We start from the raw sequence: 24,620 nt of genomic DNA, 5'->3' as shown, positions 1-24,620 counted from the left end.
ACATGGAAGTCGCAAACAGGAGTGTTAATGTGGAAACATAATGCTCAGTGCTCGGTTTGCACAGCTTCCACATCAGACCTGCAGAGACAGAAAATCCTGCAGCAGTGGAAAGAGTCAGCCAGACTTCTGTCTGCTCTACGTCCATCTGGTGCTGTTCCTTGCTTTCATTTAGTGGAATAATGCCTTGCACAATGGCTCAGCTTGCTGCACCCGGTGATGAACCAGTAGCTCCAGTTTCTGGTATTCTCGGGTTTTGTTGCTGACTAATTGGTGTGTGTCTAGAGGAAGATTTAAGCCTTCAAGCAGCTGAGCGTTGACTAACACACAATGCTGCTGACGCTCTCAGTGGCACGTGACGTGGAGACATGCCGGCTCTGAAGTTCCTCTCTGGGTCACAGTGGTCCGCTGTGAGTTTGCGTCTGTGTGTGTGTGTGTGTGTGTGTGTCTCATGAGCGTCATTCAAAGTTGAAGACCCTGATAATGAGTTTTAAACATATCTGTTTGTTCAGTGTAGTTTTTCTTGAGGCATTTTAACCTTTACCATGTGAGAAATGGCTGACTTTCACAATTTACAAACGTTATAGAGGAACTGATAACGAGCAGTGATTGGTCAGATTTTATACATTTAAAGATGCTTTCTTGTATTTTAAAGCTGCAGTGATCAATTGTATGTTTGTTGAGCAACAACAGCAAAAACTGCTTTTCAAATATCTGATTTTCATTGAAAGATGTATCAATGTTTTGCATAATTGAATCAATATTTAAATGTTTCACTTGGCATAATTAAATTTTGCTATCTTTCCATGAAATGTTTAACCTGTCTCAACTTTCACATGCATTAGCCGTCTCAGCCCTGAAGATAAGACCTCTGGTGAAGATGTGTTGTGAACCAGCAGACACAATCCTGAAAGATCTTTCCCAGCTTAATAAGTTGAAAGTTGCTGCGCATGTTAATCCATGCTGGCCTCAACCACCCTCCTGTCAAAGAGTTCACATTCCTCTGTGTTCTGAAGGAACTGAAGAGATGCAATGCTATTCGAGATATAGCGAAAAATACTTTTGTTGCTGCTTCTGTTGGAGTTTTGAAGAAATATCAAATGACTTTTTGTCTTTGTTTTGCTGTCATTGTTTTCTCAGAGCTTTGCCACAAATTCAGTCAGTTTGATCCAGCTTTCTAAAACTGAACTGGTTTTTGTAACGATAGATTAAATTGAAATGAATTACTTGAATATAAAGATACCGATATGTTAATTTATTTTCCCTTAAGTGTTTCTGCTCAAACTCCTTGTAACGCCTTTGCACTTCAAACTGGATCAATGGTTTATAGAAATTCTGCATTTACTTGAAATTACAGTGTGAATGGGTCCTTGCAGCAGTCTGTATTTAAAGCAATCATACATAAAGGAGCTAATCTACTGTATTGAATCCATTCAGTTCATAGTTAATAGATGTATCACTTTGAATTCCTCTCTTCCTTTATGGTGTTTTTCCTTGATGAAAATGCAAAGTGTCTCAAAGTTCATGAAAAATAATCAAGAGTAGTCAGGGTATGCTAAAAGATTCATTTATTTATCAATCAAACCTCTGTACTGTACACCTTATGTCCTTTATTATTATCCACTCTCGGGCTTATTTGTGCCGCACAATCACATTTTCTTGTCAGTCATGAAAAAACGTGTTTAAGGTTTAAGCAACTTCTGATGTTGAGTAAGTGAAACACACTGTATGGATCTCAGCTCCGGATGCTGTTAGGGAGCCACTATTAGACGCAGATACATTAAACAAACCTGTGCAGAAAATATGCCTGCGTAATGTTTTCAGACAGCAGATGGTAACACACCTACGTAGTTTTCTGTATCCCAGATGGCCTTGCAGCTACGCAGGCTTCACTCCTCCATATGCTCAGCCGGTGCTCTGCTCTGTGCAGCCAAACAGGACAGCCTGCCAGTGATAAGCCGCTCAGCGAAAGGCCGGGGTTCCCAGCTACATTCTGTATCTGCTCCCAGGTCTGCTGCTCATGTGTTAGTCCGATCGAGCCGCAATTCTAGGATCACCTCGTTTTTTTCATTTGGATTCACTTCAGAATGATTTTCATTCATTCATATGTGCCGTTCAATGTTTGTTAGATGATTGTTGTGTATATAAGTTGTGTGTATTTGGACAAGGGTTGGGTCCCGTGCGGAGGTGCACTGGCGCAGATCAAGAGCCCTTTGAGCTGTGTGTTGTAGGTGGGGAAGTCAACTGTGACACCCACTCTCAGCTGTGTCATGTTGGCCTCTAACCTTTTGTACAGCATCACTGAAGTGGATCTGTGAAAATGTAATCATGGTTATGCTGACTCTGAACCTAGATGAAAGCTTTCATAATTGTGTGTTAAATTGGTGTGTTTTGCCTTTGAGGCAGTTTTAATTTAAAGATTTATTCATGCTTTTTTTTGTTGTGTTGTCATTTACATTATAAATACAAGTGGGGGAAAGTAGATATGTTTACCTAAAAGTGCCTATTATTACAAATATTTTAATTCAACCAAAAGGGTAAAATGTCCCTTCATCTCACGTCTCTAAATTAAAATAAAGCAGAGTACTGGGGGCAATCAATACTACTTATTTGTACGGTTGCCAGTCCAGGACTGCACAAACACAAAGACATGGGCAAACACACACACATTCACACTGACAGGTCACAGAATAACTGATAGATTTGTTCTTCCAATGGCTTCAGAGCAGTGTCTCCTCGTCCTGGTCCTGAAGAGTTAGATGGTCTCAACACACCTGACTCCAGTGAATGTATCAGAGAATGTATCCTCGACTCTGCGGTGAGCTGCGCAGTGAGCCTCTCCTTCCAATCAGCGGTGATGAGGCAGAGAGAAGTTTAAACATGTGGGAGCAGGATTGAACAGCACTGATTGGCAGCAGAAGGGAGCCAGTCTGTCAGTAATCCAACAAACCGATCAACATTAACATCATTCAGGTCACGCTTTTACTGTCTTGGACGACAAAAACAGTCCTCGGTGGAAGGGCATTTCCCACTCTGGAAAAAAGGCACCAGTGGAGGGTCACGGGCCACATACCACAACCTGTACATTATCATTGTTGTGACACCTGTACTGTACACCCTGCTGTCCCTCCTGCCCAGCTTGTGCATGCATGTGCTATCACTAGTTTCTCATTCATAATAGACGTTGTAACTCTCCAGTTTGAGTAATGAATGTCCTCAAAAGAAGATGTTGCTCTTGGTTTGAAGCAAAAGGGAGCAAAAAATGTTTGTTTGAGAAGTTAAGAGTAAGATTTGTACAGAGTTTGTGGTTGAAATGTGATTTCATCATAGAAATGAGTTTTAATGAAGAGAGAATATGAGAAGTTCAGAGAAATGTACGTATGTCATAGAAGTTTGCCATTTGGATCATTCATTACTTTTTAGTCAAAGTTTAAGCTCCAAGATCGAAAGTTTAGTGAGTTTCATTTGTGGAACATGTTGATTTGCAATTTCGTCAAATTAATGCTTGGTGTCTTAACTTTAATTGTCTCCGTTGTGTTGTAATATCTCAGTTTTATTCATCATTGCCTAAAAAGAAAATAAAATCACACAAACCAATATGGAACGGACTGATGCAGAGTTACAGTGATTTATCTCGAGAAGCGATATGATCATATATCAGCAGATTAGAGTAGAATCTATTTCTCTACTGTGGAGCACTAAAGTAGTCATAGTTTTAGATGGAGCTTCCTCTTCCAATTTCTTTTCCCCTGATGCTGACATTTATACTTATAAGATGCTGAGCAGCTGTTCTTAAACCATGAATAGAAACATATTGGAACATTTCTTATCTGAACACAAAAAAAACAAAAAAAACATGATGTTTTCGTAAATCAACAAATAACATTTTGGGAATCGTGTTGCTGGCTGTTTGACGTAGTTTAAAAAATGCAATCCCTTTAGTGGGGATTAGCGCCTGGCACAACAAGAGGCATGTGTGGAGTCATATGGACACCAGGAGGATTCACTTGGAGCGGCGAGGATGCCAGTTTGGTGCTCACAATGTTTCGCTTGAGTTTCGCCAAACTGTGTCGGTTCAGAGTAGGTTCATACGTCCGTATATTCATAGATAGACTTTTTTTTAATGAGAAACAATATATGGAGAAAGAGATGTATTTATCATGTTGTTGTGCAGCAATGACAGCATTTGTTGATCGACTTTAATGGGTGGTTGTTTAAGTGTTTTCAGCATCTCTAAGTTTTGAAGAAAGAGGTGTGCGTTTGTCATTCTTCTTGCCATTTATCTGTCTTTCTCTTCTTTATAGCTGGCTGAGTACCGCATGAGAAAAGCTCACGCCGACTCCCAGAAAAAGCAGAAGAAGAAGAAGAAAAAGCAGGAGTACTCGGAGGGGGATTCACAGGGGAGGGGGCAGACGGAGCCGGATCGGCCTGAGGGGGTCGAGGACGTCTCGAGTGGAGGACTGGATGGAATGCAAGAGGCAAATAAAGACCCTCCCACCACAGAGTTCACCTTCACCAGGACGCTGAGGAGCGGAGAGACGGTCAAGCATGACCAGACCTACAACATAGAGGTAGAAACACACACACACACACACACACACACACAGAAAAATGGTACAATTAAAAGTGAAAAGAGCAAAATACAAGTTATAGGTCCACCTGCTCTTTGTTAAATACTTTGTATTCTCTTGTACATCTTATCTATTCTTCAATTCATATGGATTCATACTTCAGTTCTTCAGTAAATTAATGAACTAATAAATGCATTTAACTTAAACTTATACACAAAATGAAAATATAATTGACCCAGGTCAAAGTTTGCTTGGGGACACCTGTCATATCTTTGCTACCTTCTCAGATGCTATATGATAGACACATTGACACATTGAGGCATTTAATTCTGCAGAGATACTGGAGGCTTCCTGTCAATTTTAGTTTGCTATTTTACAGATTAAAAAAGGTCTGATAGTAGCAGTGTCGTAACTATTTCCAGTTGTAACATTAAGTGTGCTTTAACAATGTTTGCAGATCGACACAGCATAACATTTTGTTTGTCATTGTTTTGCACCTTTTATCACATTTATTAGAAAAAATTGCGTGTAGAAGTTTTCTCTGGGTACTCTGGTTTCCTCCCACAATCCAAAAAGATGCATTTGAGGTTAATGTGGGCTGTGGATGTACGTGTCTCTCCCTCTGTGTTTGCCCTGTGAATTGTCCAGGGTGTCCTCTGCTTTCACACATAGCCAGCCCGGATGAACTCCAGCCCCTACAGCCCACAGCTGGGTGAAGCAGTATAGAGGACAATGCAGCTGTTAGATGATACATTTCTTGCTTTTTTTCATCCCACAAAATTTACTTTAATTTCAGTTCCACTGCAGGGAAGTAGAAACGATGCCGAAATGGATTCAATAAAAAAAATCTCCTGTGTATTTTACTGCATGTAGTTGGCCTAGATAATTATATGTAGCATGAGCAACATTTAAACTGCTCATTAATGTTAATTTCTGTTCATTCTTGCAAAGGCTGTCATCTTTTCACTCGCTTGTTGCGGAAATCCCCAATAGATGGATTGGATGCTTACTTTTCTTTTGCATAAAACATCACTGATAGAAATCTTCAAACATGCATTTTTTTTTTATGTTTCACTTTATATTCACACACATTACTTTTGCTGTTTGTTGTCACTGAGAAAAAAGGTGAACTTTGCAAATGCACATGCAATTTTTAGTCTCCTGGAAATTGCTCTGTTTTAAAATGAATTGGATTTCAAGAGCCTGAACAGTTATGATTCGTAATTATCGAATGATAATCATTCATCCTCTTCAATCTGTCTTCAGTCTCTAATCCACGATACTTCTTTTAATCTGCCTACCTGATGACTCATTCATTTCGTTTTTCGCCATTCAAGCCCTCTCAGCCACTTCTAAATGTCCTTGCAAAGCCACTTTATCCCTGAACCCTCCTGTACATTTCATTTGGTACATGCCCACAAAAGTACCCGGTTGCTATGGAAACAGACAAATGCCTTTAAACAGATGGAGATTTGTTGGGCTGTGTGACTGATTCCTTTAGCTCTGGAACATTTTACAGCGGACCCTCAGGCTGAATGAATGGAGTAATTTTTATTTTTGTTTTGTTTTTCACCTTTGGAGTGACCCTCGTCCTCTCTGACGCAGTAAACTTTTGTTCGGCACTGCTCCTGTCTGCATGTGACCTGTTCACATGTCATATATAATAAAATGTGGATATTTTAAGAAGTAATTCCATTGTTCATATAGCACTATTTTTGCTAGTTAGTGTTGTTAAAAGTGCTTCATGAATGCTGGGCAAGCATAATAAACCAAAACAATACAGTAAAAAACAAGACTAAAGTATTAAAAAGGATATATAAAATGACCATAACTAAGATTGAAAGTATAAGGTGTTAAACTGACCATGTAAGACTGAATTCCAAAACACACGAAACCAATTGAATAAAATATACTCAATAATTTTATTAAAATATGATAAACTATATCAGATGGATACATTTGAATAGGGAAAACTAAATAAAACTAAATGGAACCAAATGTACTGGAGAAGAATCTGAACTGAATGAAACGTAAGGATTTAATTGATAAGTATTCTACCTGCGACACATACATCTGAATCTAAATAAATTTGAGTATTGAAATTTGGTATGTGAATAAGTGTTTACTAAATCAGAAATCTGAATCAGTAGAAGGCAAGGGATTAAAATGGCAATGTAAGAATAAGTTAAAGTATTAAAATTAAAAGAACAATTATTTGGAAGTGACTTAAGAACAAAGTAATGTGTGTTTGCATTTTTTTAATGAAAAACCAAGTGATGTAAGTTTCACTACACTGAACGAGAAGAATGTCTGAATTCTACATGCCAGCGTTGTAGTTACAGTGTGACGGTTTGTCCTTTTTACTTGCTTCGTGGCGCTTGTTGCTTCTATCGCAGCCGGTCACGGGGGCCTTGGCCTGTGGTGATGCTGCTCGCTGTAAGCGGGAGACGTTGCCGTGGTAACCCAACAGCATCAGCCGTTTTCATTCTCGAGTCTTTCACGGGCGTCTGAAAGGGATTCAATCACAAACACAAGTGTGTTGACTCACCAATGCCTCTCAGCAAGACAAGTTTGCGTCGAATGCTGTTGCTCTCTTCACTGCTTGCTTATCATTAAATGTTAGTTAATGGGACTGAATTAAAAACATGAATTACCATGTTTCCAAAGTTCAGATTCCTACTGCAGCAACACATCATCATGAGGGTAAAGCTGAAGTGTCTCAGGTTCTGGCATTGATCGAATCTACTCTTTTGTTTTCTTCATCAGTGCTCTTTGTCCATAGAAATATCGCAGTGATCAAGATGCGTTTGTGCATGTTCCTGGTCATTACTGGTCATTGTGATCGTCAGACCCAGTCAGCGTGCCGGCGTCTCGCTCTGAACACTCTTGATCATTGAGGTTCAAGCTCTGCAATCAGTCTGAGTAAATGCGCCATTGCTCCCCTGCAGCCCCCATGCAGTGTCGATTTAGTGTCCAAGAGTTGAACCCAGGAATAGATTTTGATAACGGGCGTCATCGCCCTGAGGAGTGAGTGAGGAGCTCTGTGGCAGGAGGAGGATGAACTATAGTTGAACTATCCCTGACCACTTTGTGACAATAAAAACTGCTACGGGGCGACAGTAGCTCAGTTGGTAGAGCAGGTCGTCTTATAACCGGAAGGTTGGCGGTTCGATCCCCGCTCCCGCAGGCATAAAACTGTCGTTGTGTCCTTGGGCAAGACACTTCACCCACCTTGCCTAGTATGAAAGTTGTGAGAGTGAATGGTTGGTGGTGGTCGGAGGGGCCGATGGCGCAGATTGGCAGCCTCGCTTTCGTCAGTCTGCCCCAGGGCAGCTGTGGCTACAGCAGTAGCTTACCCAGTATGGTGTGAATGAATAATGCAATGTAAAGCGTCTTTGAGTGTCCTGAAAAGCGCTATATAAAACCAATGCATTATTATTATATTAATTATGTTTCTACTTCTTCACTTATGTTTTCTGGGAGTTTTTGGATTTCTGTACAGATATTTTATTATTTCTTTTCCTGGTGTCTTCTTTCATGCACTTGTCACATTTCACCCACTGTTAAATGAATATATTACAGTTATGATAATATCGTTTTTTTTCTCAGTTTTCTATGCATTGAAATACATGAAAGCAGAAACTTGGACAAATTCCAGCCATCATTTTATCCTTAAAAGAATGTTTTTGGACTCCAGATGCAGAAAATCCACATATGCGCAGGAAAAACATGCAGCCTCCACTGATAAAGGCCCTCAAGCCTCAACTCGCACTGGATGACCAAACCACTACACCACTGTGCAGCTTGTTATCAATGCACTGACGATAAATTTTGATATAAATTGAATTTGGGTAGAAGTGATTAAAGCTCTTGAATACTGATTGCAATCACTTGTTTGATGTGGTGTTTTGCTCTACTTTTAGCATGCATGCGGCATGCATAATGAAACTCTTTCTTATTTTCTTTTGCAGCCGGAGAGCGAAGTTTCCACCACTGCAGAAGATTATTCCTCAGAGGTGAGATGACACTCCTTTATACTGTAGTCCCACAATACCTCATGAATTTTTCATCCCGTCGTGTTTGCATTGCTGAAACTCGCACATTTCAGCGACTCTGCACAGGACTGGTGGTGCAGCTTTGCCACAAAAAATATTTTTTGAATACAGTTATCTCCTCTTAGTCAATTGCACGTGGCTTGTTTAATCGTCTGAGTAAAGTTTGATTTTGACTGAAAAAAGGCGCTGTAAGTTGTAGGAATATGAAAAAGGACAGTAGTTTGAGCAGCAGTTGTTGAGGTGTGTCTGCTGAGTCGCTCCTCTTGAAAGGTGAGAAGATTATCATGTGCCGAAGAGGTTTGTCTTTGGTGCGTAAATCGTTCTTCATGTTCTCACACAGTGTCCTTGTTCGCCGCTATATATTTTTTAGAATATTAAATGAGATTTTGAGCTTTGACACTCTCTATGACATTCTGTACTTTTCTTTCTGACGTTTTCCTGATGTGAACACATTAAAAAAAAATCCATAAAGTTGTGATACTTTAAATTTGTAACCATCTGATTTGATTTAAACATGAGTGAACCTCCTGCCTTAGTCATAGGACTAGCTCATGATCATTTTCAGGGAATAGATCCTGGTTTTTATGGCTTTCTCCTCAAATCTTCTCAGAAGGGACTCCTGAAATGATGTGGGCTTGTCCACTGCAGTTGCCTGATCTTAATGTTTGACTGAATTAACAGGTAAATGGGTGCCACGATGAGATGACAGACAACATAATGATGTCTTCCAAGGATTTTATCTGGGTACAGTAATCCAATCAAGTAGCTCATTCGGCTCTGCTCTGGCTTTGCTAACAAACGCACTAGCTGCTGGACTTTACTTTCTATTTGCTTAACGTCGTTGTCTTCCGTTTCCTGTAGCCCACTAACCACGTCTGTTTTCTGCCTAACTAACTTCACCACTACATATTTCAGGGTTTCTGTCAATTTTTCTGACAGAGTCATTTTATAACAGTTTCTGGATTAAATCATTTTGGAGAAGATCTTCCCTCTGTTGTCTAATCTTTTTTTTGTTTTTTTTGTTTTTTTGGTCATTAAAATATTTAATTAGATTCAATATTTGGTCAATGCATTATTTGAAACCAGTGAAGTCAACTGCATACATAGATTACATCTCTGTAGGCACAGATCCTCATGAGTTTAGGATTGAGGGGAGCTTTGTGCCATTTTGAAAGTGTCTATTACCTCTGGAAGCTGAAGGGAGAATGAAACGAGAGAGGGTGGATGATTAGAGAAGACGGGAGGTGTAAACCAAAGAGCCGCTGCTCCCTTTATATTCACCGAGGTGGCGCTGGAACAGAGGAGCCCGAAAGCAGGCAGGTGCTGATCAGTGCTGCTCGGTGGACGGGAGAGCACAGCCAGAAATGGAGCTGAATTGTAACCAGGTGCTGTCAGAGAGGATCTAACACAGTGCTGTACAAAATGGGGTGAGTGCAGGCTCAAACCAATTTTTTACTGAAAACCCAAAAAGTGCAAACTTTAAAAACCAAACAATATTTATTCTTCGAAATTCTGAAGAATAAATATTTTATATTTGCACAAAGAAATGAAAAAATAAAAGAAAAAAGGAAGGTCAATTTAAAAAATGAAAAATGCAGGGCTCACCTGGTGAAATTACAAATTCTGGACATTTTCATTGAAGTTTGCTCAGTGGTTGTAAATTATAAAAGTAACTCAAGGGAAGATTTTGGAGAAGACAATATTTGAGAAATCATCGATTTACATTCGTTGATGAGCTATATTAATCTGACTACCTGTCTGACAATGCAGCAGCCCCGTTTTACTGCTGAAACAGCTCCCCTCTGTCTGGACTCCCTGAAAGTGTGCAATGGAGTCTCTTACTATGATGGTAGTTCCCAATTTTTAAGAGGCTTTTCACACCAGGACATTCCAGGGATTCGGTTCAAATGGACATTGATTCCTGAAAACTCTCACTTGGTTTGGTTCACTTTTCTGCTGCTCATTTTAGGCCCTCTTGTCCTCAAATCAATGCGTTCAGGAACTAAATAACCCAAGGATGAAGAGACTCGTCAACTTACTTGGAGAGTTGTCAGTTAAAATGTCTTCCATACAATTCAGCTTTATTTATATCTATATTTATGTCTAATCAGATTTACTGACATTTTTATGCTTTCCCATTTTTGTGCTTCTAACGCATCAGCTTTTGGGATGAAATGTTGACTTGCTGCTTAATACGTCCCAGCCACTAACAGGTGCCATGATAAAGGAATAATCCGTGTTCTTAACTTCACCTGTGACCTGTGCTCACAATGTTACAGCTGGTTGGTGTAAATATAGCTTTACAGTGACTTTGAATTACTGTTGTGCATTGCTTTTGCTAAGACAGACTTTATAGTTAAAAAAGACGATTGTTGAAGGAGAAACGTAATTTCTTAGGTTACTCTTAAACTTTGTTGTGTTTTTGAAAAATGTCCATGACATTTTTCACAAATTTCCAGAATAATAGCAGGCTTGTTTTGCACAGACCGGCCTCGATATCTCATGAACACATTCAAGCAGGTGTTTCGGCTCTGCTCTTTTGTAAGTTGGCATCGTCTGTGGCAGTTGGCATCTCTCGCAACATGATACCTTGACGCATGGTTTTAAAGCAGCAGTTGATCATTCCCTGCTTTCTTTCATGTGGTTACTGGCTCTTCTTACTAAACGCTCTTCCTCTCTAGTGGTGACTAAACTCTGAGCTCGCTCCAAAACGCGCCAGCCCCCCGTGCCTAGTTAAAACCCTCCGTCAGCTCTGACCGGTGTTTTCCTGCTCAGGAGGAGGTGGAGCCCCTGCAGCAGGTGACGAAAGGAGGAATGATGCAAGACATGGAGGATGCGCTGTTGGCCAAGACGCGAGCGGTGGAGGAGCTGAGCCGAGAGCTGGAGGAAATCCGAGCTGCTTTTGGGACAGAAGGAATACAACAGGTTCATATTTAAGTTTCGTGTTGTACATCTTATTTGAAGAGTTTTAGATTGACAATCCTCTTTCAATTAAAGCTCTTGCCCTCCAACAAAATGTGGAGAAGATGAAGAATACACCACTTTTCTGGTTATTACAATATTCAGCTGTTAAAGATTGAAACCAATTATTTGTAAGTGGAAATCTATTTAATTTGCCTCTTTTATCTTCATAACAACACAGAATTTCAGTGTATCGACTGAAAATGTACCTGGAGCTTTGAATGACTTGTTTGATTAAAAACAGGTGAACAAGGTTATGCAGTAAACCAAGCTGAAGCTCATTCAAAGCAAACAATAGTGAAATGAAATGGATATGTTGGTTCGATAGCACCCGGATTGAATGATATCATGTTTTAATTCCTACATTGACAGTGAACAGTTCATGGTTCATGTTTGCCTACAATGCAGGGTTTTCCTAATGTCTTTTTCAAACTGCCTTCAGATGAAACGTCTTTTTGTGCTCGTGTCGGGCATAGCTTTACTCGAATCCGCTTTACGTTTGCTAGCTGCAGGACTTCGAAGCAGCTTTGAAGCAGCGAGACGGCATCATCACTCAGCTCACATCCAACCTTCAGCAGGCCCGCGAAGAGAAGGACGAGATCATGAAAGAGTTCCTGGCTCTGACAGAACAAAGCCAAAAGCTGCAGATTCAGTTCCAGCAGGTGGGAAAGGATTTCCCTCCCCTTGAACTCTAATTTACACTTTTGAAATGGTTGTTCTTTAAATAGCACTTATTATTAAACAGGTCTCAAGTCATTCTGTCTTTCGAGATTATTTCGTACCGTCAATGGACTCGATTATTTTTTTCCTTTTGTTTTTTTTGTTTTTTGTTTTTTGTCCTGACTCCCATCTGATTTGTCGGACTATCACAGCTGCAGGCAGGCGAGACGCTGAGGAATACGAGTCACAGCAGCACTGCGGCCGATCTTCTGCAGGCCCGGCAGCAGCTGGTTCACTACCAACAGCAAATAGAGGAGATAAATGTTGAGGTGAAGAAACACCAAGAGAGGAGCAGCGAACAGCTGGAGCAAATCAGCAGGCTCCAGCACCAGCTCGCCGAAATGGAGACGGTGAGAAGTCGTCGATGTGTGTATTGGTGCTTATTGGTTTGAAATGTTGTACACAATATTTGAAAATGCATTGTGTTGTATTTGCAGTCGGGGAGGAGATCAGAAGAAACGCTCACAGGGAGGATAAACGAGAAGGACATGCTGATTGCTGAGCAAGAAAAGGTCATTTTGAGTCGGGAGCAGTCGCTGGCTGAGCTGAGGACAGCCGAGGAGACTTTTGCACAAACTCTGAAAGAGAAAAATCAGTTAATTTTAGAGCAAACGGCAATAATCACTGAGCACGAGAGGTCGTTGACCCTGCTCAGGGACGAGCTTGCTCATGTGGGAAGGACTACTGATGAGAATATTAGGAACCAGTCAGATGAGAAAGACCTGATCATAGCAGAGCAGGAGAGGATCATTTCTGAGCGCGATGGCTCAATCGCACAGCTGGAGGATGAGCTGGAGACGTCAGAAAAATGTCTGCGTGACCTCAAGCAGCGGATGGTTTCCAATGAATCCGAGCTTGAGAATTGTTTGAGCGAGTTGGAAAGCACCAAGTCTGACTTGGACAGTTGTAAGCGTGAATTTGAAAGCTGCAAATTGCAATTAGAGAATGAGCAAAAAGAGATGGAAGTCTGCAAGGGTGAACTTGCAGCCTCCAGGCAGAAAGAGCGAATGTCTTCCACTGAAATCATGCAGCTTATGGGTACGGTGGAGGATCTGCAGAAGCGTTGTCACCAGGGGAGCCTTTCAGAGAGTGACGCCATGAAAAAAATGCAGGAAGACACTGTGAGGAAGCTGGACGCACTCAGGGCTGAGCTGGATGAGATGTATGGAGAGCAGATTGTCCAGATGAAGCAGGAGCTGAATTTACAACATGCGGCGAGAGTCCAGCAAATCACCGAGCAGCATCACGCCGAGCTGGAGCTTCTTAAAGCGCAACTCTCTCAAACTACAATCATTAGCAATTCTGAGGTAGAAAATCTAAACACAAAGGTGAGAGAGCTTCAACAGGCTTCAGAGCAATCTCGAACGATGCACGATAGAACGAAACACGAGCTCGGTGAAGTCACACAAGAGAAACTCAACCTGCAGGCCAGGGTTGAGGAGCTTCTTCGAGATCTTCGTTCAGCTAACGAAAAAGTGGAGCAGGTCTCCCACAGTCTTATCTCTCAGGAAAGCAAACAAGACGAACTGCAGCAGCTCCAGGAGACGACGGAGAGTCTGAAGAGGGAGCTGACCGCTGCTCAGGAATCTGCCGTCGAAGCAGAAACAAAACACGAGTCCGAAATCACCAATTACAAGATCAAGTTGGAGATGCTCGAGAGAGAAAAAGATGCCGTATTGGACCGCATGGCGGAGTCGCAGGAGGCGGAGCTGGAGCGGCTGAGAACTCAGCTTCTCTTCAGCCACGAGGAAGAGCTCACGAACCTCCGCGAAGAACTGCAAAGAGAGAGCTTCCTCAACACAGAGAACCTTCTCAATGAAGCTGCGACCAAACACGAAAAAGCGCTGCACGAGTTACGCGTTAGTTACGACGAGGAGCTGAACTTGTTAAAAAGAGAGAAGGCAAACTTTGCCACGGAGCGAGATGAACTTCTGCACCAAATCGACGAGCTCAAAGAAGATCTGAATCTGGCTTTGCACAGCTCAAAAGCAGAGGAGCTTGTTCAGCAGCTGAAGGAGCTTCAGTTAGAGCTGGAGGAACTGAAGAGGGTGGGACAGGAACGAGCCAGACTGGAGAAAGAACTTCAGATGTTACAAAAACAGACAAAAGAGAAGGAGCAGTGTTGGGAGAATAAACTTAAGGAACAAGAACAGGAGAAAGAGACAATAATCAAATCTAGTAATACTTTAAAAGAAGAGCTGAGCTCAGAAAAGTTGCGAACAGAAAGACTGACATCGGAGAACAGTGCAATGCAGCAGCAAGTGGCTGAGCTGCGCGATGAAGTCGAAAAACAGAGAACAACTTTCTCCTTCGCAGAAAAGAATTTCGATGTCAACTACCAGGAGCTCAAAGAGGAGTACAGGTGTCTTGTAGAGGCGAAGTTGAAGTTAGAGGAGAGGTCGCTGAGGGAGACGCTGGAATTTGAAGCAAAGATTTCCAACTTTCAGTCACAGATTCGAGAGCTGGAAGAGAGCAGCGGAGGTGCTGATGGTACAGCTGTTCAAGAAAAAGATTCCACTGAACTAATGGAGAAGCTCAACGTTACATTGAACGAGAAGACGAGCCTGGCTGGACGGCTCTCTGAAGTTACAGAGCAACTGAGGCTCGCGGAGAGAAAAGTTGGAGAGCTGGAAAAGGAGCTGACGAACTCCAGACAAGAAACTGCGAAAGTCACTGCTCAAAAGGAAAGCTCTGGGAAGAAACTGGAAAAGAAGCAAGAGATTATGAGAGAGCAGATGAGAGGGCACGGTGCCCAAAGACAGGCTAAGCTCCAGCAGGAACTGCAGGATCTTGAGCCTTTGGAGGATCATCATCTTCAGATTCAATCTCTGCAAGAGGAGATAAAGTCTCTACAATCCCTGCTACGCGGAGCCGAAGCTGAGAGAGACAGCATCAGGCAGACTCTGGATATCCAGAGGCTCTCGCAGACGCCGTCTCCAGCGGCGGTGCAGTCCTCGGGGGAGGGACCTGTTGAAGGGCGAGCCTCCCCGCTCAAGTCCACAGCTTCAGGGTCAAGCAGGCGAAAGAGACGGCAGAGGTCGAAGCAGGAGCGCAAAGTGGGCACCGCTCCGTCAGACGGCAGAGAGGAGAGGCAAAGGGAGGAGGACGAGGAGGCAGCGGTGTTGGAAGAGAGAGCTAAAAGTGCTGCAGAGGAGGAGATGCAGCCTCAGATGGAGAGCCAGGTTGTGTCACGCTCGCAGGAGAGGGCCGGCGAGGAGGACTCCACTGACGGGCACCAGGGAGACGGAGGCAGGAGCTACATCAACAAAGGGGTAGGCTCTCACGTGTATCTACTGCACCACACTTCACTGACACACCGTTTCTCTGCCTTAACGTCTGATCCAATGACATGTTTGACTGAAGGATCAAAGAGCTCTTTATTTTAATTAACAAACAATGCATGCTGTGAAAGGAGAAGCTAAACAGAAGTGCATCACACTCATCACTAACGATGGAATATTTGATTAGCTTCATGAAAAACGTGTGGACGGCTTTCAGTGCCAGATCCGGCTCTTAACAGTGTGGAGAACAGGACTGAGGCTATTCGGCACAGGCATGTTTTCTCTCCAGTGAGTAACAGTCATGATTGCAAATTGCCTGAGTGTCTGCAGGCGTGCTCTGCAAGGTAGAAGCAGAGTCAGACTGTTGGGGAAAACACAGCTGTGTTTTTATGTTTCTGTTTTTTTGGGGGGCGGAAGTTTGTGTAGACCATTTAGAATAAAACAAATGCTCAAATAGCACAGTGCGTGTGTGTGTGTGTAACCCTGGAGTGTCAGAATCCATCAATATGTTCCTCTGTTCTTCTCCTAAAGGGCCAGAATGCAATATTTATAATCCACTATCATTTGATGCTGCTGCTCCTCTCACTGAATACAGTTTTGGCTGAAAATAGTGAAAGAAAGAAAGAGATCTACTCATCTTTTTGTAGCACTGAATCACTGCAGAATCATTGCATCGTTGTGCAGAAACGTGTACATTCTAGTTTCTTTCCATCCTGCAGGGAGTGAAGGGTTTGAGGTGAGAAGCCATTTTAACCCAGTCACTTCTCTGTCTGTGTCACTTCGAGCTGTGCTGCTAATTCACAAGGCAAAAAAAAAAAAAAAAAAAACCGGCAAAAAAAGCAAAACAAATCATGTCTGTTATCTGTCTGCCATGTCACATCTGTGTTTCATATCGTTCATTTCACCTCCTGGGTTGGATAATTATGAATTCTGAAATATTTGATTTTCAACTTGAAGCAAGTCAGAAAAAAAGTTGGCTTTTTAACTTTTAAGAAATGTGCAAGTTAAAATACATTTTTTATGCATTTTTATGTCCTTTGTGAGAGTTTATGTCCATGATGAACTTTTTTGTATTGTATAAAGCGATGCACATAATTACCAGTGTTTCATTAAGCTGCATTCAAGTGATAATAAACTTAATACTAAATAAATAACTTCAATAAAATTTAGTATTTAGAATAAAAATGAGATTACAGATTTAGTGGACGGATAAGAGGTGATTTCTGCTCCTGCTCAGGAAGTGATCCATGACGGTGCTTTTTATTCCTCTTCCCATCAGTGCCTTACGTGTCTGCTCTTGTACTCTGGAAATATTTACCACTGAATTTAAAATTAAGTTAAAAAAAAAAAAAACAACAGAACATGTTTCTTCTGCTTGTTCTTTAAGGTGACCAGGCGTGGGACGGATGGCAACGCCAAGCACGCCGCGGGCCGACGAGCAGAGCAAGACGGAGCGGCTACAGAGCATGTAAATGTCACATAAGCTTTAATATATTGAACATTTTGGTGTTTATGAGATTTAAACCACAGTGTTAAAAAAAAAAAGTTACCGGCACTAACCTGTCATAAAATATTTAAATTCCTCCTCTCAATTGTAATTTATGATCAGAATTATTGATGACACCTTGAATTCATCAGGGTACATATTCAGCTCTTTTTTTTTTTAAAGCAGAATTTCTACCTGAAAGTATAAACAAGAATTAACTGCTGCAGACCATCAAGTCCTGCAATCAGTACAAAATGCAATCAGAACAAAAATGATAAAATGAGAAGATGTCAGGTTTCTGAAGACTTCAAAATTCGATGAGTATCTGAGAAGAGCTGTTCTGTCACAGCAATAAAGAGGAAACAGTTGAACGTGAAGCCAAATGTAAAAAAAAAAAAAAAAAAAAGTATTTTATAGGGAAAAATGGTCTTTGATGTCAGAGTTCAGCCGAGGATGATCCTTGACAGCGGCCCGAGGCAGCTGCTGAATCCAGACCTACAGTATCACAATATGAGAATAAAATCTCAGCACTGGAAAGAAAGGTTTTCTTGGCAGAAAGAACAAAATACTGCTTCTGTGTCAGATATTGATTGAATAACGTAATTATTTTAGTCTCATTCTTGCTCTGATATTGAACTCCAGCATTAGAGATACAAAAACTGCCAGAGGTTCTTGTTCTTCCCTCATGAATGCGACACAAATTTGAAGACTTCAGTGCTTTTTCCCATTAATGTGAGATCGATTTCTTGTGAACTTTTGAATTTGTCTCATAGAAGTGAGTGACTCGTGTGTAGCAGCGGCACATCAGAGCACAGCTGCAGCCGTCTCCCATCTGCATATTTAAAGCAGCCACAGACTCGACTGGTTTGGATTTGAAAAGATGCTCTCAGCTGCACTGCCAGATGCATTGTTGACGGAGCCGATTGTATCATAACAGAGCTCTTTAAATGCGCCCTAATTAGTATGTAGAGTGCACTTTAAAACATGCCGCATCAAAGGTGACAGAATTTCATAATTGTATAGCATTAACAAAGTCGTGCTAATGCAGGATGCATAATCGGAGAGGAAAGCCTGGCTGCGGCCTTTTGTTCTGTCACAGAAGTGATAATAGCAGACCTGTCATGCTGAACACACGTTGCATCGGATTAATTGAATTATGTTTTTGTCACTTTCAGTTAATGGATGTGCCACAATTTATGATTTAGACGATATGTGATAAGTGATATGTTTGACAGTGATTTCCAACTCAAAGCAACTAATTTTGATGAGCTTTTTTTTTCCAGCATTCACACGAAGAAATAAGGTTTTTCATTGTATGTTTGTTTTTTCTTCTAATTTCTATTTGACCTACGTTAACTCATTGAGAACAGGGTCTTAGTTCACATTAAAAGAAGATGTGAAAACAAGAATTGGAAATAGGTTCATTTTTAAAAGGGTGTTAGACCAAGCAGAGGCATTCACATGAACTATAACAGGAAAATGTAGGTTTAACTTTGCATTTTCCTCATGTTCATGGCATCGTATCTTTTGTTTCTCATTTTCAGGGAGAGTGCAGGCTTCAGATGGAGGCCCAGCGTCTCAGCCTGTCCCAGATCCATGCTGCCCAGCTTGAGTTGCTGCAGGAGGAGACGGACTCCCAGACACTCTCCATGCAGCTGAAGCTGCAGGACCTGAAAGACCATCAGGGTGACCTGGGTGAGCAGTGCTGTCAGATCTTTTTGTGCCTCTGTGATGGCAGCAAATCAGTCTTATCAGACATGTGGCTTCAACAACAGGTTGAAGAACAGAAATCAGATACAGAATTGTGCTTATTTTATTCTTTTTCCCCCTCAGATGGACAAAAACTCTCCAAATACCAGAACATGATGCAGGCTGTGTCAGAGGAATGCAATCAGATCATTCTGGTAATTTCAGTGATTAATCATGTGACTTTCTGAATGACCTTAATCAACATGTACGTATTTTTATGTTTCCCACAACATTGAACCTTCCTCCTTTGTGTTTGAAGTCTTTTCGAAAGGTGTTTGGTGAAGACTTTTTAGAGCGGGTGGATGCAGAGACCCGGCCTCATGTTCAGGAGGAAAGACAAACAACCAGTGAATCTACTTCCATTGTCCTGGAGGCCAAAGGTAAAGAATCATAGGGCAAAATTCAACAAATATTGCAAGTAATAAAGCTCATGTCCTGACTGAATGCAGCACTCCCGCATAGGGTGAATTGCTTTGTAGCTACGAAATATTTTCAAACAAAAATGTACCTGATATGAAACCAGATAATCTCTTTTTTTTCCTACTCTTTCCACAGAGCTTTACAGAGATCTCCAGCAGGTGAGGGACGCGATTGAACAGGAACATTGTCGACTTTCACAGCTCCAGGCTGTGCTGAGAGCCGACGGAAACAAGGTGAGAGCATTGAAATATGCCGGTTCCAAATTCCACAAACATTATACATGTTGTATATATAGTTATAATGCAGTGTGAAACTTTAAAACGGCGAGGATCGAGGTGTTAACAGAGCAACTGTGTTGCTGCCTCAGATCACTGAACTGCAGACGGCATATGATGAGCTGAAGACCAGCAGTCAGAAGCAGATCTCAGAGCTGCGTGTTCAGGTTTCCACCTCCAGCGCCTCACCAAGCAAAGGTGCATCTGCAGTTCACCTCCCAGGTGAGAACTTTAAAACTGAGTTGAGAGCCACTTATCTCAGGTGGCTGGGTTAGAAAACAGTGAGGTGTAGTAATATTATATAACATTCAGTGGCATTCACTGTTCTGCGGACTTTCGAAGCTTTATCAGACTTTTGTTAATACTGTTCCTTAAACATAAATACTTCCGGTTCATTCATTACTCACTGATGTAGTTGGTGTCATTTCAGCCATGCAGCAGCCACTTTTCCCTCAGAATAGACATTAAAATTTCATCAGCTGTATCGATTTTCACATTTAACCTCTGCTGGTTAATCTCTGATGGTTAGATCGGGACGAGCCGGCTGCTTCTCCAGCCACCACTTTGACGGAGGTGCAGAGGTTGAAGGTTGAGGCCCAGGAGAAGCAGCAGCAGCTGGAGGAGTGTCACCGGCAGGAAATGGAGCGCCTCAGGGCTCACTACCAGCAGCAGGCCACAGAGACCGAGGAGCGATACGCCACGGAGCTCTTCATGCTGCAGCAGCGGCTGCAGGAGGTCACCGGAGCTCAGACCTGTGACAGGTGATGACCATGAAAACACAACTCATCACAATAATGCACCAGTCATAACGCCATTAAAGCCAGGTGGAACATACAATATATTTATATCCTAATACAATTAATAAACAAAACTGATGTTGGTATTTCATCATTCGTATTAGCTTTAATTCTTGAAGAGACCTCGTTCAAGAGAGTATCTCTGAGAGAATTAGGTTCACTAAACCACTCTGTTCCGTCTGAAGTCGTCACACTGACTCTGTGTTCCCTCTGACAACGGACGGACTAGTCAGGACGTGAACTTAATTACCAGAGTGTGTGAGTGTGTGTATGATGGGAGAAGTGCCTGAGCTGTGTGACTGAGTGAACTAAAAATATCCTGTAACAGAAGCTGGCCTCCACATCCTGCGTAGCCCATGTGAAAACTACCTGACCCATTTCAGCTGACAACAAAGCCTCAACTTATAAAATATTAACAAGGCCGTTTAAAGTGCTAAGTCGTGCCTGTAGTTAGCCCACTAACCTGTAAAAGTGCCCTCTCTCCAGGAGGGAACAGCACGCTGAAGGCAGCGTGACTCACAACATGTCACACTCTTATTTTTAGTTGCCTAAAGGCTCAAGAGCAGCAAAACAGTCTTTGGTCTGCTTACATTTTAAGCTTCAACTTTGATATGAATATACTAAAAATGTATTTGATGAGGAAACCACTTAATTGCCTGACACATTAGATGTTTATACAGCCTATAATAAACATTTTAATGAAGAATTTGCCTGTTTTTAATGGCTGCAGGGTAGAGTTGCGCTCCTTTTCACTGTGAGATGCTGCTGCCCTCCACTGTTTGTCGTTTGCAACTGTAAACCCTGTTTTCTATGCCTGGCTTTTATTCCAGAGTAGTACTGCTCAACATTTGGGTTTTGTACTACATATTAAATGCCCACTGCTGTTGTTGAGATCAATATATTTTGCCTGTGTCTACTCCTCTGTAATGTCTGTCAGACTGTGTTGCTTTTTCATGATCAGAGCTTAAATCAGTTGAATATTCATTTGACGCCCTTAAGAGATCCCTAAATGAGGCTTTGCCTGTCACTCAAGTGAAGAATTATATCTTAAGTTTTACTTTCGTGCTTCAGTTGACTTTAAACCCGTTAAACCAGATTAAAACAAGTACAGAAGTTGAATAAACTTTTGATTTACCGAAGTCTTTTTACAGAAATATAAAGAAATACATATTATTCAGATGACTAAACAGTAATGCACAGCTTTACAACTGTAGCATCTCAATTATTGTACAGAAAATATTTAGCGGCACTGCACGAGATGAGGTTGGTCGGTGAGTCATTACAGTACTCCTACTTTTTTTTTGTGATGTTGCAATGGAATCAGTCATAAAAATGTAAACAATCCTGACATGCCTCCTTCATCTTTCAGCCTCTCCAGCACTGCTGAGTCCAGCTCTCAGAGGACGGATGAGCACACAGAGGAGCCAAAGGTTTGCCTCCTCCTAAATACTCCATGTCACATTCATCTCGTCTCACTCCGAGCTGGAACGTGCACATGCATTAAGACGCTGTGACAGTGAGGGTGGACGGGATTGAGTATTTCAGCCTCAAGGCTAAAACGTGCCCTAAATCTGCAGCCCAGCTCTGGTAGCTGCATCGTGAGTGGACCTATATCCAACGATTAAAAGGACCGGCCGTTATGTAACACTGTTTTAAGCAAGCGGACGTACTCTTGTCTCGGCGGCTGCATGAAAGGAGGACTCTGTCTTGCGTGAACGAGCTGCGCTCTTATTTCAGCCATTCCACTCGCCTGTCTCTCCAACTTGCGCTCTCTCTCAGCCCGTCACTCTTACTCTCTAACCTCAAAACTGCGCAGCGCGTGTTCGGCACGCTCAGATCCTCATGCAGAGATCAGAGAGGAAGATTGGGAGGTTTGGAGATTGACGGAGGCGAGAGAGAGGGGAGACTGGAACTAATCTGGCATTTTAAGGTGGTATTGATCCTGAATGTTTTTGCTTGAGGGAAGTCGTACCAAAGATGCTGAATGACTATAAAACAGACAAGACTTGAATTCTTCTCAAGACAGTACAGTATTATGTTTGCGGAACACATTGCTTCGATCTAATTCAAGACACCTCGTCTCTTCTTTATCCCTGGGAGGCAGAGGGAACAAAATGGTGTATTTATCAGCGATGAAGGGGTGGGTGGAGTTCAGCAAAGAGCATCTCTTTATTTCTGGAACGGTCTTGAGGAACTTATTATTTACATATTTTACTTAGATTTAGCTCACCACAACAGGCAGTTTTCCATCTAACTTCTCTGCTCTCTCCAGGAGCTGCGTGAGGCAGAGCTGTCAGAGGGCGGCGAAGAGCTGCTCCGCTCCGTCAGGTCCGCCGGCCTGACGGCACAGCTGCAGGCGCTGAGGAAGGCTCTCTACAACAAGTACCTCCAAGAGGTGGCGGCTCTCAAGGAGCAGCACAGCAGCGAGCTGAGGAGCCTGAGAGAAGAGAGAGAACAGGAGAGCAAAGGAGGGGACCGTCTCGGAGAGACAAAACAGGACTTCAGCGCCGACAGCTCGGCCGGGAGCCTCGGGCAAACCAGGCGGGTCCCCGAGGAGGAGACAAGGCACCAAGAGAAAGTAGAGGAGGAGGTCGCTAAGGTAGGTGGACGAGTATTGATTTAGTTTTTACACATGAGACTTGTAGGCTTACTGTCCTCTTTACAGGTATATTCCTAAAAACAGATATCTATGGAAACTGATTTGAATTTCAAAAAAAGGAAGCAAACAAAAATAGGAAAAGAATACTGAGCAGACTGTGTGTTGCTCTAGTTGAATCATGTGCCTGAGTTTGTACAAACATTTCTCGTTTCTCCCATAGCAACACCAAGTATCATCAATGATGTCTTCTCTTGACTTTCACTGATATGAATAGCTGCAGTTTGTGTCATGTAAAAGACTTCAAACTTTAATTTTAATCCTTTTCATGTAAAACTCAAGCCAGCATATTGATCTTCATACAAGACCAGTATCAGCTTGATGTGTTTGAAGTAGACTAAAATCTTAGGCTTGTGCATAGTTTCACATCACCATAGTCATGAAAGTATAATTATTGAAGAAAACAGAAACCTTTTCAAATCCTGAACAGAACCTCTTTGGATCTGTGTGTCGTGGCAGGCCATCGTTCAGATGTCGGTGGAGTTCGCGCAGAAGAGCGAGCTGGCCAGAATCAACAAGCGCGCCTGCCAGGCGAGCACCTCCATGCAGACGCACCTGGACCAAGTCGATGCGGAGGAGACGGAGACGGAGGAGCTGACTCCCAGAGCGTCCCTCTCCTCTTCGGGTGCCTGGATGGAGGAGGTGGAGCGGGAGCGGCTGGAGAGGGAGCTGGAGGAGAGGAACGTGGAGATCAGGAAGCTGAAGGAGGAGCTCCAGAAAGCTGAATCAGGACCCGAGCAGGTCAGAGTGACAGTGAGCTTGAAGCTGTTTTGTTTTAATGCTTATAAGGAAGGAGAAATAGATTATTGTTGTTTTTTTTACATTCCCTTGTATTTCATTGTACTGTGGGTAAGAAGTGATTGATCCTCATTCACAGTTGGCTACAATGAGAAAATTGCATCCTGTTGTCACTGCGCTTTTATCACTTTCATACAGCATGTGATATTCATTAACTTCATTGAAGAGCTCTGAGAATAATCACACAACCTTTTTGGTAAACTGGCTCACCCATGTCTCAAATCTGTTTCTTCAGCATAAATATATATAGATTTCTCCATCTAGGTCCAAAATATATTTTAGATTTCAGATATTTCTGAGTTTCTTCACCTTATTTGATCTGTATGTCCCAGTTGCAGTGTAAGATGAATATTCTCCATGCACTCCTGAGTCCTTGAAGAGCTAATCTCCGGGCCTGCTTGGTCTTCACTTGCCATTTATTGCATGATTAAGCTTTAACCGTGTGATAGCAGTGGCTGTCAGGTTCACTGTTCTTTGTGAGCTGACTTCTTCCAACACACTCTTGGCGGTATTAATTTAGCAACAAAAGGGAGCTTTAAGTCAGAGTAATTGGTCTTAATGTGACATGAGAGAAGTTCTCATTACTGCTTTTGTAGCTTTCTGTAAAAATGGGACTGTGTTGTGGAGATTTTCAGGGCCAAGTGTTTTTTTTTTCCTCTCTCCCTCTTTGTTAAATGTTCAAAGCAAGTCAGGTTCACATTTCCCTTTAAGACCGTGGACACGTTGAAAAATGGACATCTGTATGTATATGGATGCATCACTTGCTTTATTTTTATGTCCTCCATAAAGTCATTTTGGCTTCCTTGTCTGCAGTGCAGAGTTTGAAATGTCAGCATCCTCTCAATGAAGCTGTA

The 24,620-nt window shown here is 42.1% G+C and overlaps 1 protein-coding gene across 4 annotated transcripts in view; it reads left to right on the top strand.

Annotated features, from left to right (window-relative positions):
• The window catches only part of akap9 (A kinase (PRKA) anchor protein 9), a 64,198-nt gene that overhangs the window by 5,106 nt on the left and 34,472 nt on the right, over positions 1-24,620 (top strand). For 3 of the 4 annotated variants that reach the window (XM_030120854.1, XM_030120855.1, XM_030120857.1), the window contains exons 2-18: positions 4,302-4,568; positions 8,540-8,584; positions 9,305-9,367; positions 11,399-11,548; positions 12,091-12,246; positions 12,457-12,654; positions 12,742-15,576; positions 16,973-17,053; positions 18,616-18,766; positions 18,905-18,975; positions 19,080-19,200; positions 19,376-19,473; positions 19,608-19,737; positions 20,045-20,276; positions 21,682-21,742; positions 22,585-22,911; positions 23,428-23,709. In XM_030120854.1, coding sequence (XP_029976714.1) covers positions 4,302-4,568; positions 8,540-8,584; positions 9,305-9,367; positions 11,399-11,548; positions 12,091-12,246; positions 12,457-12,654; positions 12,742-15,576; positions 16,973-17,053; positions 18,616-18,766; positions 18,905-18,975; positions 19,080-19,200; positions 19,376-19,473; positions 19,608-19,737; positions 20,045-20,276; positions 21,682-21,742; positions 22,585-22,911; positions 23,428-23,709 — 5,268 coding nt within the window. The remainder of the gene's footprint in view (positions 1-4,301; positions 4,569-8,539; positions 8,585-9,304; positions 9,368-11,398; positions 11,549-12,090; positions 12,247-12,456; positions 12,655-12,741; positions 15,577-16,972; positions 17,054-18,615; positions 18,767-18,904; positions 18,976-19,079; positions 19,201-19,375; positions 19,474-19,607; positions 19,738-20,044; positions 20,277-21,681; positions 21,743-22,584; positions 22,912-23,427; positions 23,710-24,620) is intronic. The other variant, XM_030120856.1, reaches the window with a different exon arrangement.

The sequence above is a fragment of the Salarias fasciatus genome, chromosome 22, assembly GCF_902148845.1.
Source record: "Salarias fasciatus chromosome 22, fSalaFa1.1, whole genome shotgun sequence".
Taxonomy (NCBI): Eukaryota; Metazoa; Chordata; class Actinopteri; order Blenniiformes; family Blenniidae; genus Salarias; species Salarias fasciatus.
This window is presented reverse-complemented; position numbering and strand designations above follow the sequence as displayed.